We start from the raw sequence: 17,862 nt of genomic DNA, 5'->3' as shown, positions 1-17,862 counted from the left end.
CATAAAATGTGTTAGGCAGTTTTCCTTCCCTTTCTATTTCATGGAACAGTTTAAGGAGGGTTGGTATCAGTTCTTCTTTAAAGGTCTGATAGAATTCAGCAGAGAATCCATCAGGTCCTGGACTTTTCTTTTTGGGGAGACTCTTGATTGCTGCTTCAATTTCATTTTGTGTTATAGGTGTATTCAGGTGATTAATTTCCTCTTGGTTCAGTTTTGGATGATCATATGTATCTAGAAATCTGTCCATTTCTTTGAGATTTTCAAATTTATTTGAATATAGGTTCTCAAAGTAGTCTCTGATGATTTCCTGGACTTCCATGGTGTTTGTTGTTATCTCCCCTTTTGCATTCCTGATTCTACTAATTTGGGTTTTTTCTCTCCTCATTTTAGTCAGGTTTGCCAGGGGTCTATCGATCTTGTTTATTTTTTCAAAGAACCAACTTTTTGTTTCATTAATTCTTTGTATGGTTTTTTTGGTTTCTATTTCGTTGATTTCAGCTCTTATTTTTATTATTTCTCTCCTTCTATTTGTTTTGGGATTTGCTTGTTCTTGTTTTTCTAGGAGTTTGAGAGGTATCATTAGGTCATTGATTTGGGATCTTTCAATCTTTTTAATATATGCACTCATGGCTATAAACTTTCCTCTCAAGACTGCCTTAGCTGTGTCCCATAGGTTCCGGTAGGTTGTGTTTTCATTTTCATTGACTTCCAGGAACTTTTTAATTTCCTCTTTTATTGCATCGATGATCCACTCTTCATTAAGTAATGAGTTATTTAGTTTCCAGCTGTTTGCATGTTTTTTGTCTTTACTTTTGTTGTTGAGTTCTACTTTTACTGCATTGTGGTCATTGTTCATTTTATTGATCTTACCTAGTTTTTATTTCATTTCTTTTAATTAGTGTTTTGTTTCATTTCTTTTCTCTATTTTTCTGTTTTAAATTTCATTAATTTCTGTTGTTTAGTATTACATCCCTCTTGTTTTGAGATTATTTTGCTCTTTTTTGATTGTTGAAGTGTGTGATTAAATGATTGATTTGAGATTTCTGTTTTAAAGTAAGCATCACATGTTTAAGTTTCCTTCTTAGCATTTTGCTGTAGCTTTCTCTTTCTATTTTTTTTAAGGTCTGTCTTTGCTAATTTTACTTGCCTTTGTAAGTTCTTTGAGAGCAGTCAACGATACTTTTCTTTAGCTTTGCTTTGTACATAGCATAATGTCGTGTATTGGTAAATGACTTTGAACTTTAAAACTTAAACATACTGTTTGAACTTAGCCTCTTTAATTGTAGAACTAGAAAAAAACAATTAGTAAAAATACTAGAGGAAAACTGTAACTGAGGGGTTTTAGTGCAACTAAAATGTTACCCTATTTAATAAGAGTTTTTTTGCTCAGTGAAAAGCATACTGAAAAAGAATTCATGCATTTAAGTCTATAGCACTGCTAATGTTTTAAAAGAATATAGGTAAAGGAACATTTTAATGTTTAAGAACCAGAATACTGTAAAGAGCAGAGACACGAAAATTTAGTCTAAAACCAGTTTCAGTCTGTACACTGTTCACATCTTCACAATCCATTCTTGGAGCTTGTGGACTTTTCAGTGTCTTTTCACCTCTATTTATAAATCAAGATTTCTTGAGGAACTTACTGATAACATTTATCTTCCATTTAAAGATAATTAAAGGGGAAGGATATGAAAAGGATAATGTAGTAGAAAAACCTGTAAGTTTAAATGTGGGCTAAAGTCCCAACTTACCACATTGGCTGCATGGTTGGGTCAATTTAATTAACCTTTCTAATACTCATTTTCCTTATGTGTACTATAATGGTACTGCTATCAAGTTTTCACGTTGCTGTGAGATCAGAGAAAACAAGCTTCTAACATGGTGCCTCACATGTATTATATTTATAAGCATTTATAAGATGTGTCACTCTATATGATTCATCTCAGTTTTACAAGGAAAGTGAGAAAGATAAATGTGGTTAGAAGTGAATAGGCTAATCCAGAACAAAATTACAAATGCTAGGTTGCAACCTTGGCAAGATGTAGTATAAAACACTAAAATAAATAAGAGGAAAACAAAGACAAGTGAGGATTTTAAGGACTTTATTGTAAACTCCAGAGATTTTCTAAAAGTCTAAAAATGGGGTAAAGACTTATTCTCATGGGAAAGGACATTGAAGTTTCCATAGAGTATTAATGATCTGGTAGAGTGACTGAAAACCAAAAGGAAGAGGAATATCAGTAAATATACACTAGAGGTATTTGGGGTTTGGTTCCAGATCAGTGCAATAAAGTGAGTAACACAGTAAAGTAAGTAACACAAATTTTTTGCTTGTCTAGTAAGTTAGATTTACACTGTAACTATATAATAGCATTGTCCAAAGAAATGTACATACCTTAATTAAAAAATACTATAAAGAGCCAATAATTAATCCCTCAATGAGTCATAATCTCATAGCTGATAGTGGTGGTTGCTGAAGATTGGGGCGGCAGTGACAATTTATGAAAATAAAGCAGCAATAATGATTGCCACATCTATTGACATGTATTTCCTGAAAGAATTCTCTGTAGCATGCAAGCTGCTAGATAGCAATTTATGCATGCTGAACTTCCTTCAAAATCAGATCCTGCCACTGCTTTCTCAGTTAAATGTATGTAATACTCTAAATCTTTTATTGACATTTCAGAAATGTGCATAGCATCTTTACAGGATTGGCTTCTATCTCAAGAAATCACTCTCTTTACTCACCCATGAGAATTAACTCCTCATTCATTAAAATTTTATCATGAAATCATAGCAATTTACTCACCTCTTTAGACTCCACTTCTAATTCTGTCTCTTTTACTGTTTCCACCATATCTGCAATTACTTTTTCCTATGAATTCTTGAATTCCTCAGTCATCCATGAGGATTAAAGTCAGATTCTTGATGTTCTTATTGGCGTCAAGAATGGTGAATCCTTTACAGATGTTTTTCAGTTTTCTTTGCCCATATCCATCAGGTGTATCACTGTCTACGACAGATACATTCTTACAAAATGGATTTCTTTTAAATAATAACCCTTGAAAACTACTCCTTGACCCATGGGCTGCAGAATGGATGTTGTGTTATCAGACATAAAAACAGTATTGGTCATGTTACACATCTCCATCGGAGCTCTTGAGTGACTTGGTACACTGTCAGTGAATAGTTTAGTTTGAAAGGAAAGTGTGGTGTACTTAAGATATTTAGTAAGCCATGTTGTAAATAGGTATAGTGTTATTCAGGCTTTGTTGAGAGCATATGCAGAGTAAACTTGGTATAACTTTGAAGGTCCTTAGAATTTAGAATTTTTAGAATGATAAATGAGCACTGGCTTCAACTTGAGGTCACCAGCTGCATTGACTCTTAATAAGAGAGTCACTTGTCCTTTGAAACTAGAAATTGATTTCTCCATCTATGAAACTACTACATGGCATCTTTTAATATAAGGCTGTTTGGTCTATGTTGAAAATGTGTTGGTTAGTGTAGCCTCTTCATTGATGATATTAGTTCCATCTCCTGGATAAGTTGCTGCAGCTTCTGCATCAACACATTCTGCTTTACCTTGTATTTCTCTTTGTCAGAATCTCACGAACCAACATCTGCTAGCTTTCGGATTTTCTTCAGCTTCCTCACCTCTCAGCCTTTATAGAACTGAAGAGTGTTAGGGTTTTGTTCTGGGTTAGGCTTTATCTTCAGATGGTGAATCTTCTATCCAGACCACTGACTTCCCATGTCAGCAATAGGATTATTACCTTCTTATTATTTGTGTGTACACCAGAGTAGGACTTTTAATTTCCATCAAGAAATCTTCCTTTGCTTTCAATACTTGACTAACTTGTAGAACAGACCTGGATGTTGACATGCTTCTCTGACAAGCCCAATCATTTCTAGCTTTTGACTTAAAGTGAGAAGTTTATGACTCTTCTTTCTCTTGAACACTTGGAGGCTGTCGTGGAGTTACCAGTTGACCTAACTCAAATTATTGTGTACTAGGGACTACAGAGGCATAAGAAGAGGGAAAAAGAGAGGGCAAATGGACAGCTGGTAGAACAGTGAGCACACTCTCAACCTTTATTAAGTTCATAGTCTTATATGAGTATGTTTTTCATGATACCCCCCCAAACAATAACCATACACAATAATATTGAAAAAGCTTGAAATATTACGGGGATTAGGATTGCCAAATTGTGACACAGACACAAAGTCAGCATATGCTATTGAAAAAATAGACTTGCTCAATGGAGAATTGTCAGAGTCTTCAATTTATTTAAAAGAAAAAAAAGTGTGTCTGTGAAGCACAGTAAAGCAAAGGGCAGTAAAACAAGTTATGCTTGTATCTACAAAATTAAAAGATCAATCCTCAAACTTGTGGCATCCATGTGAGAAGACAGTGGAATAATATCTACAAAGTTCTAAGAGAAGAATATATTTGGTCAAGTTGTGCTTCATATATGAAAGTAATAGCAAAATTCTCAAGTCTGCAGAGATTTTCAGTGATAGTACCAGGTAGCACTGATAATTTTTTTTGGTGGTACTACAGTTTTAGTTGAGGGTCTTGCACTTGCTAGGTAGGCACTGTACCACTTGAACCACACCCACAGCCCTCTTTGCTTTAGTTCATTTTGGGATAGGGTCTTAACATTTTTGTCTAGGCTGGCCTGAACCACAGTCCTACTATTTATGCTTCCCGTGTAGCTGGGATGACAGGTGCATACTACCATGCCCAGCTTTTTATTTGTTGAAATGGGGTCATATGAATGTTTTGCCTGTGCTGTCCTAGAAGCTCAATCCTCTGATCTCCATCTCCCAAGTAGCTGCAATTATAGACATGAGCCACCATGCCCAGCATCAAATAAGTTTTTACCAAATTAAAATATTTCGTAAATAATGTGTGTATCCATGTTCATGTGTACATTTTTCACAGTAAGAATGAGGTACTGTCATACAGGTACATACAGCTATAAGAAACAGAACTAAGAAACCTCTTGCAATTTCTTGAAGTAGGGTGGGGAGGGTGTTGAGGGGAAGAGATGATGGGGGCAGTGTAAATAATGTACAATATAAATAATTGAAATTGATGTGTAGTTGAATAAAGGGCTTCCAGCCGCTTTATGTTTTTCATAATTTTCTGTATCTTTAAAACAATCATTGGGGGCGTCCATATACTTAATGTCTAAGGAACATTCAACAGCTCCTGTAGATTCATTTCATTTCCTTTTCCTCCTATAAATCCAATTTATATGGTAAATCTTTGAAACAGCATTACTCATATAATTCCAGTTCTGTAAAGCTATAGCAAAGTAGTTAAGAAAAGTCTTGATTCAGATAGCTAGTGTGACTGGGAATGTTACCAGAATGTTATCTGTGTTCATCTGTAAAATGGGAATAGTTTCTAATTTATCCATGTGAAACCCTTGGTATACATCTCAAGTGTTAGTTATAATCACCTCTTATTCTCTTATTATTCATAGAGGTAGATCTATAATGATATTTGCCAAATGCTAATGATGGTGGTTGGCTTTGAGGTGATTTCTTCTTTTCTCATGCATTTCTCTATTGGTTGAACCTTTTTCTTTTCAGTGAGTAACACAAAGTTGTGTCTTTCAAAGTAAGATGAATTTTAGCTGTCTCTGAAGTTCTTTTGCATCTGAAATCTCAGTTGTCAAGCCTAGACATCTGTATTTTTAAAATGCTTCTCAAATGATTCTGATGATGCATCAGATCTGGAAAGCCTTTGGCATAAGTAACTTACCAAAACCCAATTCAAATGAATATAATGTGCAATGTCTGTCATGTGCAATGTCTCTTCTTCCAGTCTGCTCTACTTCTGTTCTCTTGTTAAGAATCTGAAGAGATGGACATAACTCTTGCCAGAAATCTGAGTGGGCTTTTGTGGGATGCATTCAGCTTACATGGGATGACTCTTTCATGTCAGGAGCAGGAAAGAAAAATGGGAGATTATAAATAGTCAGAAGGCAGGAGTCCTTGAAATTAGAAGGGAATAGGGTAAAAGCAACCAAGAGAAGTCAGCATATACTGACTAATAATGCTCTGGGGAGAGAAGAGTAAGAGTATGGTAGTCTTAGGTAACTTCACAAAATAGTTTAAACTAAAAGCAAATTGTGTAATACCAAGAAGTGTTTTCCAGGACTACTTCTATGACTTTGAACTTTGATTTTTTTCCTTAGCTTCACTACCTCCCAATATTATCTTTTTCAGAATCAGTATAGTCAGCCCTCCATATCCACATCCATAGATTCAACCAACTTTGAATTAAAAATAATGGGGAAAAATTGCATACATAGTAAACATACACAGACTTTTTTCTTGTCATTATTACCTCAATATAACAATAATTTGCATAGCATTTACATTGGATTAGGTATTATAAGTATTCAAGACATAATTCAAAGTATGTGGGAGGATATGTATAGGTTGTATGCAAATACTTTGTCACTTTACACAAGGAATTTGAGCACCTGTGGATTTAATATCCCTAGAGAGTCCTTGGACCAAATCCCCCACTAATACCTAGGGACAAATATAATTATCTTGAGTAGAGGTGTACCAGATGTCTGTACACCTCTCTTGACTTCTCTTTTCTTCCAGATCTTGGCTTCACTAATTCTCACAGCCATGATGATTTACCAGTGTTTTCAAACACAGTTTTTATGTTTTGTTCAGTTTTTCTGATTGTATTTTGATGATTGCTCTAAAAGAACCTAGTCATGCATTCTAGAAATACAACCATGTGAAACTGTTTCACTTTTTTGTTGTTGTAGCAAGTACTGGTTTGCACATTTTGGTTTTATAAAATATTTAAGAGTAATTTTGATTTGGTGGCTTATCCCCCAGATCTCATCTTTAATACATATGTCCTTTATCCTCTGCTATTAATGGTGACTTTGTGATGAGTTTGAGAAAATGTAATAGAGAATTGTGTGTGTGTGTGTGTACCTACATATGTGTGTTTAGCATTGGGAATTGAACTCAAAGCCTTGCGCTTGCTAGGCAGGCACTATTCCACTTGAACCATGCCCCCAGTCCAAGAATTGACTTTTCTTAAGCAGGCAGATGTGGGTTCACATTTATGCCTCTTGATCATGCCAATTTGTGTGAGTTACCTGTTTACTTTCTTAAAGTTTGTGTTTCCCCATCTGCAAAATTGGCATAGCAAAAATGAAAAATCAAATTACGTGTATAGCATCTGGCATACGCTATATGCCTAGCAAACTCATTTTTTAAATTATCTTGGAGAATTGGAAATTATATACTTAAGACCACTCTCATAAGGAATCTACAGGAATTTGTAACTTCACCATGTAATTATTAGCAAACCCTAACAGGGGGTCTGTAGGTTTGGCTTTGAGGTAATTCAACAGACTTTTTTTTTTTTTTTTTAGCAGCCACTATATTCCAGGCACCCTACTTAATCCTGGTAATATATAAATCTCATTCCAGAACCGTGTAGTCCAGTGGGGTAACAGTGAAAGATGGTGAGCAGGAGGAGCCTATACCCAACACTGGCAGTGAAGTCAGGGTATTATAGCATAGGCCAGCAAATTTTTTCTGTCAAAGGCCAGGGAAGGCTTTGGAGACATATTACCTTGTTGAAATTAAATCCCAGATCATCTCTGATTTGGAGTGCAAAAACAGCCACAGTCAATACAAGTGGGTTAACATGGATGTGTTCAAATAAACCTTTATAAAAACAGGTGGCAGGCCCCCAAACTCTGCTGACTGTAATCCTTCCACATGCTAAATGACTTTCATATTTTTTAAAGAGTTGTTGGGAAAGAAGAACAATGTATGTGGTCCACAAAGCCTGAAGTATTTTATTTCTAGTCCTTTATGGAAAAAAGTTTGTTAACTCCTGGGTTGGGTAATAGAATGACTGGTGATTGCTACAAAAGAGAATGGTAGAATTAAGTACTCAGAGTTGACATCCAAGAAAGACAAAGATCTTGACAAGTAGGTTTGGGTTCACAAAAAATCCTGGTGAAAAGAATAGGAAATTCTGTGTGCAAATGTTGACATTCACCCAGGCACCACACCAACGATTGTTCTTATTATCTATTTTATTGAATTGTCCATAAAGTACAGCAAATAAGGTGGTAAAGTCATAGATAAGCAGAAGTCAACTATTATTAGAAATGTTTTTCTATATGAAAGGAATTAACTTTTCTTAGACTTTTGTAGTTTTGGTATGCTTATTGCCTAATTTCTTTCTTTTTTTTTTTTTAAACAGAAATACACTTTCGGGAAATGGCCTCTAAATCTTGGTTGAATTTTTTAACTTTCCTCTGTGGATCAGCAATAGGATTTTTCTTATGTTCTCAGCTATTTAGTATTTTGTTGGGAGAACAGGGTGACACCCAGCCTAGTATTCTTCATAATGATCCTCACGCTAGACATTCAGATGACAATGGACAGAATCATCTAAAAGGACAAATGAACTTCAATGCAGATGCTAGCCAACATAAAGGTATGGTGTATGTTAGAAATATGCTATTATTGTTGGAGAAGTTAGCAGTATGCTTTTTATTATGTCACTGCCTTCATCTGTTTACTAACATGAGCTGTACATTTGAGATAGTAAACAATTTTTGGTTTGTCTCCGGAGAAGGAAATTGTTTAAACCAAGATTTATTTAAGAAGTTTTTAGTTTTAAGTAAAATTGGTTCAGAAACCATAACTTGGAGAAAGGTATAGATTTTTGGAAATGTTTCCTTTAGGTTCTATTTTGTTATGGTTTATATCTGTATTTATGGTTTTTGCTTAGTCTTAGTCCTAGGAAACACCTCTGTCTCCCTATCTCTCTTTTTCTGTATCTGTTCATACATGCACGTGTACACGCACACATACGCTCGCATCTCTGTTTGTATTTTTATCACTAGTTAATATAACTGAACTCATTTCCTTTTGAGAGGCATAAAGAACTAAAGGAGGAAAAAAAAAGAAAAAGTAGGAATGTGTTAATAATGACTTCATTTTCTCCTGACCTCTTATGTATAACCAGATTTTTTCAGTTGAGTCTTCCATGTGCTTTAAATGTTGGTTTTCACCAAGTTTCTTCCCTTTCTTTGTGTAATATCATCAGCCTTATAATTCTAATTTCCATTTATTCCTTATGTTCAGCTCAATTCCAGACACTGAGAGAAGACATTATGAACACAATAAAAAGATCTCTGCAAACTGATTTATTTGGCAGAAAAGAATACAAGCAGCTTGAAAATAGTAGAAATTCTAGGATATCGAGAGTCCCGTACTAACAGTTGTTTCTCTTGTCTTCCTAGTCGTAGATTATTTCTTCCCTCCCTCATGCAGAGATTGAAGGCTGATTCAGTTTTACCAACAATCAAATGAATGCATGCTGTATTACAAATTGCCATGTTATATGAAATATTTATGTACCAATGATTCATCTCTGAGTAGTCTCTGTGGTCTCTGTGCCCATGTTCTGTAGCATAGCTCCATGTCTTTGGATGATTAATTAGAAACATACTTCCCTATCATCAGTATGCTGTGCTGTGCCTCACTGTAGTCACAATTTGATAAGTATTTGTTCTGCTCTATGACCCACAAAATGTTGGTTTTGCTAGAAGTCTCTCTATTCCTCTCATTCACCATGCATACTGGACTCTGTTTCTCCCCATTCCCCAAACTTGCTCTTCCTTTCTATCTTCCTTATTTTATATTGCAGTTACTATCTGCCTAAGCCAGAAACAATGAAATTGTGATACATGCTTTCCTTCACATACAAATACTGAATTCTACTTCTTCACTGGTTTTTCAGATTCTTCCCTCTCAATTACATTTCCCTTAATTAAAGCCTTCAGCTATACCCACATACCTGCACTCAACTAAATGTTGCCATGCCTTTTTTTCTTTCTTGAGTGAGCATCTCACGTTACTTAGAGTTATTTGGGTTTTTTGTTGCTTTTGTTTTTGGCATCATCTCTTTGTTTTTTCTTGTGTCACTTTGTCCCCCTTCTCAGTTTCTACTCAAATCTTTGGTCACTACTCTAGAATTTATCAGACTACTATCTTTTCCCTTAGCACATTGAACCCTTTGTACATACTTTCATTATTGCATCTCTTAGTATGCAGCAGTAATTGATTTGCATGTGAAGCTCCCCTGCTAAATTGTGAAATCCTCTGCCACAGGAAATGTGTCTTGTTCATCTTTTCATCTCCTGTGCCCATACATGGCTGGTACAGCGTAACTAGTAAATGAACAATTGAGAGAGTAAAAATACCTAGCACATATCAGCAGTAGGGAGAAAACTGTCTTGTCCTAAGTGAGACAAATGGAGATTCCTACATGTACCATTTTCTCTATGTCCATCTAGGGTTTGGTGTATCTGTGTAGCTAAGAGATTGGCTTCTTAGGTATATAAGCAGTGAATGCTTTCTGACTGAAAGTAGGGAGATTTTTGTCTGTTTTTGTTCTTCTGGATTGTGATTTCTTGGTAGTCATGTTCCACCCAACCTTTTCTTCTACTCTGCCTCTAGCTACCAAATTATGCCTCTGTTGTTAAATTTTCATGGGACTGTGAGGCTTAACTCACTATTTGACCTTAACTTTAAGGGTATGTTTCTTCAGGAAACACCTAAAATATTGGCACTCAAGATGTAGCTTGCAGATTTGTGCTGGTCTGCATTTAAATAAGCATTGAAATCTGAGTGATTTTGTCTGAGTCTAAAAATAAAGACTTGGGTCCTGTGTTTTATATTTTTTAAGCTTATATTTCTGCAATAATTCTTTCATCACTTGTAAAAATAAAGGTCTCTAACAATTAGAAAGATTGGTTCCACACAGCAGGTACTTGAGAAGCACTAATCTAGAATCTTGTAATTATCCTGCTCTTCTAGACCAATGCTATTCATCAGTGTGCTTGCCTGACAGACTGAAAAATCCGTTTAAGTGCCTAAACTTACTGCTTTGTGAAGTGGATTTTTTTGTTTTGTTTTGTTTTGGCTTGGTTTGTTGTTGTTGTTGTTTGTCAAAACCTTCTGTGATGAAATAAGTAATACCCTGCTTTTATATTCTGACTTAAGCTCCTATTTTCTTTGCAGACTGATAGTTTAAGAAATACTACTCTACATAATCTTGGAGGTCCAACTTCTATAAGCATCATTCTATTCTGTTTCTGACTATGGGAGTTGTATTTTAGAATGAGGTATATAGTACTGTCAGAAGTAATCTCAATCCTATATTAATTCCTCTATTTTTTTTAACCTGGTATAATCATGAAAGTCTTCAAGGCTACTTCAAGATAATTGTAGAAATTCATAATAATTGACTTTTTAATGAGCCTCAAAAAGAACTGCATTTCATCACCATGTTTTTTTGGCCCTTTAGAAGTTCATTCTGAACAATGAGAAGTTCCTATAAGTATTCTGCCAAAAAAAAAAGTTAAAGCTGTCTTTGTAGAATAAGGTGGAAGCACATACTATTTAAGATGGTATTTAATGTGTATATGAACCACCAGGAGAACTTGTTAATTCAGTGGATCCTGGGGTAGGGCATGAGATTCTGCATTTCTAACAAACTCCCAGGTGATGCTGATGCTTTTAGTCAGTGAGTCATAGTTGGAATACTAAGAACTTAGGTCCTAGTGACAGCTTCAGCTGTCTTCCGGATAAAAGTGACCATGAAACTAATAAATCAGAATGTCAGTTCATAGTTTAGGTTGAATTTTGCTTTATTTAGTCTAAGTCACCAATAATAGATGGATAAAAAAGAGGAGACTTTTAAGAAAATGTTTTCTTTGATATAGTTTCTTTGGGTTTTACATCTATGTAAATATAACTTTTTTAAATGTTTGTTTAATAGATGAGAACACAGACATCGCTGAAAACCTCTATCAGAAAGTTAGAATTCTTTGTTGGGTTATGACAGGCCCTCAAAATCTAGAGAAAAAGGCTAAACACGTCAAAGCTACCTGGGCCCAGCATTGTAATAAAGTATTGTTTATGAGTTCAGAAGAAAATAAAGACTTCCCTACTGTGGGATTAAAAACCAAAGAAGGCAGAGATCAACTGTACTGGAAAACAATTAGAGCATTTCAATATGTTCATGACCATTATTTAGAAGATGCTGATTGGTTTATGAAAGCTGATGATGATACCTATGTAATACTGGACAATTTGAGATGGCTTCTTTCAAAGTATGAGCCTGAACAACCCATTTACTTTGGGAGAAGATTTAAACCCTTTGTAAAGCAGGGTTATATGAGTGGAGGAGCTGGATATGTACTAAGCAAAGAAGCCTTGAAGAGATTTGTCAATGCATTTAAAACGGAGAAATGTACACATAGTTCCTCCATTGAAGACTTAGCACTGGGAAAATGCTTGGAAACTCTAAATGTAGAAGCTGGAGATTCCAGAGATAACACTGGAAAAGAAACTTTCCATCCCTTTGTACCAGAACACCATTTAGTCAAAGGTTATCTACCCAAAACTTTTTGGTACTGGAATTACAACTATTATCCTGCTGTACAGGTAAGTTTAGAAATTTTATTACTGTATAAATATGCTTGGGTCTTACTTTTGTTGACTTAAAAAAGAAAAACCCAAACTAGCTGATGTGTGTGTTTCTTTAATACCAATAACTAGAACTCTCTCTTAGTCTTCTTAGTCTTTTTATAGAGAGTGGCAATGTAACAAAGCAGATGAGTACAGGGGCATCAGCAAAAGTCATTCAACAAATATCTGTTGATACTATTATATGTAAGGCACTGAGAGCATAGAAGTAAATGAAGTCAAGTTCCAGTTTCCAAGAACCTTACATTCTACGTGAGATGATGCACAATAAACAGCAGACTGGTAGATAAAATGGTAATTCTTCTGGAGAAAAAGAAAGCCCAAGTAAAGAGGTAGAGAGTGACTGGTTTGGGTCATTAAGGAAGGCCTCTCTAAGGGACGACTTTAAGCAAGTCCCTGAGTGAGGCTAGAGAGAAGACAGTGTGATGATCTGGTTAAAGAGCTTTCTCATCATTTGGAAGACTTGAAGGTTCGGAAAAGATTTGGTTCAAATCCTATATTCCCACTTAATAGTTGAATGATGTTGGGTGGACCAAATTTGGCTAACATTTGAGCCTCAGTTTCCTCATGTATAAAATGGGCATGATCTACCTGTGTCACATGCTTGTAATTACAGTGTAGTGCAACCTGTCACTCAGTAACTGTTTAATAAGCCTTTGCTCTAGTTTTATACCTTACCATATATTTCTGAGAATTGTATATAAAATACATTGTTGTATGAATTATTTCAGGTGAAAAACATTTGAGAATAATAAGATACCTTCTACTTACCCTCCAACTTTTCTTTTTGCTACACTTGCTTCAAATTTTTTCAAAGAAAAAAAGTGTTCTATAGTTGAGACTTGTGTACCCTCCCTAATCTAGTTCGCTTATCTCCTTCCTCAGAATTAAAAACTATTGTGAATTTAACATTACTTATTACCATGCATGTTTTTCTGTTTTTTTCTACATGTTGGTATATCCATAAATGTAGTACTGTTTTTCAGATTTAAAATAGATTATACAGTATGTATCTTTCTACAGTTTTCCCTTTTCATAAAACATTCAGATATATTGGCATTAATTTATGTATCTGCTTCATTAAAAACCTGTATAACAATCTAATATATGAATATACTGTAGTTTTTCTGTTTTCCTGCTGATTTAAATGTAGATTTTTCCTAGTTTTTCAGTTATAAGCACATAACTGAACATGACTAGGAAACATGTAACCTAGGGTTTAAGACTCAATTCGTTATTGATTAACAATGCCTTTAGGCAAGCTGCTAGTTCTCTATGCCTTCTTTTCTCTGGGACTCACATATTAATAATACACTTCAAGGTCCTACTCTCTTCACAAGCCAGTAATTGTAAATTATCATCTAGAACAGTGGTTTTCAACCAGGGACAATTTTTGCCCCAGGACATTTGGTAAGGTCTAGAAACATTTGGTTGTTAAAACTGAGAGGTTGCTATTAGCATCTAGTGACTAGAATCCCACTAGATGCTAACCATCCTACAATGCACAGAATACCCCTCTAACCTCATCTCCCACCCCCACCTCCAAACACAGAATTATCTAGTACAATGTTACTAATGCCAAGATTAAGAAACCCTGGCCTCAAACATCTCACCCAACTTTATGTTAGCCAGCTTTAGAAGGAAACTTTGAGGTGAATTACTACTACATCTGCTATCAACAATCTGTGTATTCTTGGTATTCAAAATAACTGATACATAAAATAATTCTGCATTTAATGGATGACCATTAACTCACCTGGAAATAGTCTAGGCAGTGTTGTAGACCACTGTGGTTCTAAAAGCTCTTATTGCAAAGGAGCTCCTTGCTGTGATTAATGGGGTATGTGTCAAATGAAGGGGTAGAGCAGATACGTTCAAATAAACATTGTTGGGGTAAAATCAAGGAACATTTTTAAGTTCAGTTCTAGGTAATGAGATTATTAAAATTTCATGCTAGCATTTCATTGTTAGCATAATTGCCACAATTTCTTAGACCATAAACAAAAGTATTTGATTCTTGGGATTGACCCCATGGCCTCAGGCATGCTAGGCAGGCACTCTGCCACTTGAGCTGTACTGCCAGCCCTTTTGTTTATATTTTGTTTTTGAGATAGTGTCTTCTAATATTGCTAGAGCTGGCCTTAAACTTGAGATTCTTCTGACTCTGCCCCCCAAGTAGCTGAGATTGCAGTTGTGCTTTACCATGCCCAGATCCAGTCTGTTTTCTGATAGTCTATTTTTCTTTTATATTAATGAGGTACTGCTTTGAATGCTTTTTGATCTAGCTGGCCATTATAAGATAACTTGACCTTTTCCCTTCTTAATTCTGTACCCCCTCTCATATAACAATATATTCAAATTCTAGAACATTACAAAGCATGTAACAAATATACCCAAATGCATACGAAATTTTTTAAGAGTATTTGAGATTGGATACATGTACATAATATAAAAGGACATTGCAGCTTTCATTATTTTATAGCCAGTAAAATATCCCTCCTTGTTTTTAAGAGTACCTTTCCTACTTTACAAATAGGGCATACCTAACAATATGCTTTTTATAAATAAAATATTTTATAATGCATCTTTTGTTTAAATTATAGTGGTCTGAAATGGATGGTAAAAGTCATTGTCCCCATAAAAATTTATTATCCTGAAGATTCTAAAAAAAAATTGAAGTACTAAAATTGACCAAGTCTTCTAAAATGTTTTTATCAGAGTCTACCAAACCCAGTATGAAACCAAAATTCTGTGACCTATCATTTAATAAATTTTCTTCTCTCTATGTGAGTTACATTTCCAAAGCCTTTCTGAACTCATACATACATTTTTTTCTCTGTAGTAATCACTAAGAGTACAATATAGAATTTGAGGGAAGTTACTTTGTTTTTTTATTTTTCTATTTTTTTGTTATTGGCTTTTTTATTTGTTTTTTTGAGATAGGGTCTTTCTGTGTAGACCAGGCTGGCTTAGAACTTGAGATCTTAACCTCCCAGTGTCTCAAGTGCTGGGATTACAGATGTGCACCACCACATCTAACTAGAAATTTTTTTATCTGTAAGTTCATCAGAGTTGTATTCTTTCTTTATTTAATTTTTTATTGTTATGCCGGGTGGGGGTATATTGTGGCATTTGCAAACATTCATAAAATATATCAAATATATCATTCTTGGATTTACCCCTCCACTGTTCTCCTTTATCCCTCCTCCCAGTTACAGTCTTAAGTTGCTTGTTCAGAACTATTGTTTATGCAGTTCCCTTGCCATACCACCTTTTCATTTCCTTAGAAGTTTTTTAGAAATGGGCTATTCAATGTAGAATTTGCAATCTTAATACAAGGTGTTAAAAATAATGTAATTATTCATATATGTATTTGTGTGTGTATGTATCCCTCCACATGTAAACTTTGTCTTTTTTGTAGGTATGAAATGGTAAAATCTGATTTTTTCTGTTTTTCAGGTTTTTTTTGCATTAACCCTAGTCTGTCTGAAACTTACTAAAAGTTATAATAGTTACTAATATTAATAACCTTTTGCAGATGAGGAAATTGAAACTTTTACAGATTTATTAAGTTGCCCAAAGTCAAATAGTAGTCAGAATTTGGATTCAAGCACAGGTCTGGCTTGAGAATTTCCTCTCTCAAATACTATATCATTTGGGTTGATAGATAAAATATGAGGTTGTAGACACATAATGGGCAAGGTTTTATAGTAATTGAAGGCTACAGAAGTGTCTTTTTGAGGCTGAACCAAGCATAAAATTTTAGTAAAATCATGCAGAGAAAACAAAAGTTGGACAAATAGAGCCTTATTCTTTGTATAGCTGCTTCCTTCTATTTGAAGAAGTCTCAAGAATTCTGTGTACCAAAACACTGACAAGTACAAGAGAAAACATTTTAGTTAGAAATACTTTGACAATTTCAGCTTTGGTCTTAAATCATTAGGAACTCTAAAAACTTTTTTTTTTTTTTTTTTACCACAGGTCTAACAGATTAGCTACCTCTGCTTTACCTTGCCAGCTTTAATGTTTCAATTCTTCTAAAATTAGTATGTCCTTTGTAAGTATGTGACTATTGTATGTTTGTGTGCTGTTTTTAACAATGCCTGTTTCCGCTACTTTTTAGGGTCCTGGTTGCTGTTCTGATCTTGCCGTTTCTTTTCATTATGTTGATTCTGCAACTATGTATGAATTAGAATACCTCGTTTATCATCTTCGTCCATATGGTTATTTATATAGATATCAACCTGCCTTACCTGAGAATATACTAAAGGAAATAAGTCAAGCAAGAAAAAAAAATGAAGATTTAAAAGTAAAATTGGGAAACCCTTCAAAGAAAAGTGAATGAACTAAAGTAAGATGGTCTAGCATTGCACTGAAGAACTTCTGCATTTCTGACATTGAACCTTGAAATCCCAGTGAGGAATTCATTCTAAGTGAACATTCCACATAGTAATCTATCAAATGAATGGCTGTAAACTGAAGCTTTAAATGAGCTGTGAAGTCTGTTAAAATGTGTTTTGATACAGTAATATATAAATATATCTTTGAAGAACTTGTGTTTTTAAAATGGTGACAGTAGAAGAACTAGAAAAGAGATTTTGTTGGCTGTTCCTGACCATGTGTATTATTGTTACTGAGAAACTAAAACAGTGAAGTTTGCTATAGCTGCACTGCACCATGTTAGTAACAGACACAATGCTGAACAGATCTGCCTTAAAGAAAATTTTAGAAGGAAATACTGTTGCTCAGTGTTGTTTATAAACTCATTTGCAGTACGATATAAATGAACCGCCCCCATTTGTCTAATGAAAATTTTCCTGTGATTATAACTGGCAGTGTTTCTTCAAGAAGGTAGCATAAGAATGGCACTTATCCTAAAGTGCATTAATAAAACCACATTTTGAAATTACCATGGGCCTTGACTATATTATATAATTGGTTCTAATTAATCTTTTACCGAGTCCCTGTTGTCTTTTTTCTAAATGTTTAACCACTCTTGAATGCCATTCTCCACTATTAATACTTATTTACTCAAAGCATTAGTAGCATTCTGTAAACATACATTTTAAAATACTTTGGTTCCAAATTTATCCTTTTTTAGTGATCAGTACCTAATAAATAGTTAAGTTTAATGCTAAGTGGGCATGCTTTTTTTCTTTCATTGCCACTCTCAGGAATTACTAGGTGACATTTTAATTGATTATTTAAGACTCTTTCTAATGACATAATTATTGTTCCTTACATTCTCATCCTGTTGAGAAATGAGAACTTTTTTGTGCCTTCCATAAC

At 34.6% G+C, this 17,862-nt stretch overlaps 1 protein-coding gene across 4 annotated transcripts in view; it reads left to right on the top strand.

Annotated features, from left to right (window-relative positions):
- The window catches only part of C1galt1 (core 1 synthase, glycoprotein-N-acetylgalactosamine 3-beta-galactosyltransferase 1), a 42,173-nt gene extending 24,690 nt beyond the window's left edge, over positions 1-17,483 (top strand). For all 4 annotated transcript variants that reach the window (XM_074064696.1, XM_074064698.1, XM_074064697.1 and 1 more), the window contains exons 2-4: positions 8,273-8,509; positions 11,864-12,531; positions 16,697-17,483. In XM_074064696.1, coding sequence (XP_073920797.1) covers positions 8,273-8,509; positions 11,864-12,531; positions 16,697-16,918 — 1,127 coding nt within the window. In that variant the 3' untranslated portion in view covers positions 16,919-17,483. The remainder of the gene's footprint in view (positions 1-8,272; positions 8,510-11,863; positions 12,532-16,696) is intronic.
- Positions 17,484-17,862: the final 379 nt, after the last annotated feature.

The sequence above is a fragment of the Castor canadensis genome, chromosome 2 (genome assembly GCF_047511655.1).
Source record: "Castor canadensis chromosome 2, mCasCan1.hap1v2, whole genome shotgun sequence".
In the NCBI taxonomy this organism is placed as follows: Eukaryota; Metazoa; Chordata; class Mammalia; order Rodentia; family Castoridae; genus Castor; species Castor canadensis.
This window is presented reverse-complemented; position numbering and strand designations above follow the sequence as displayed.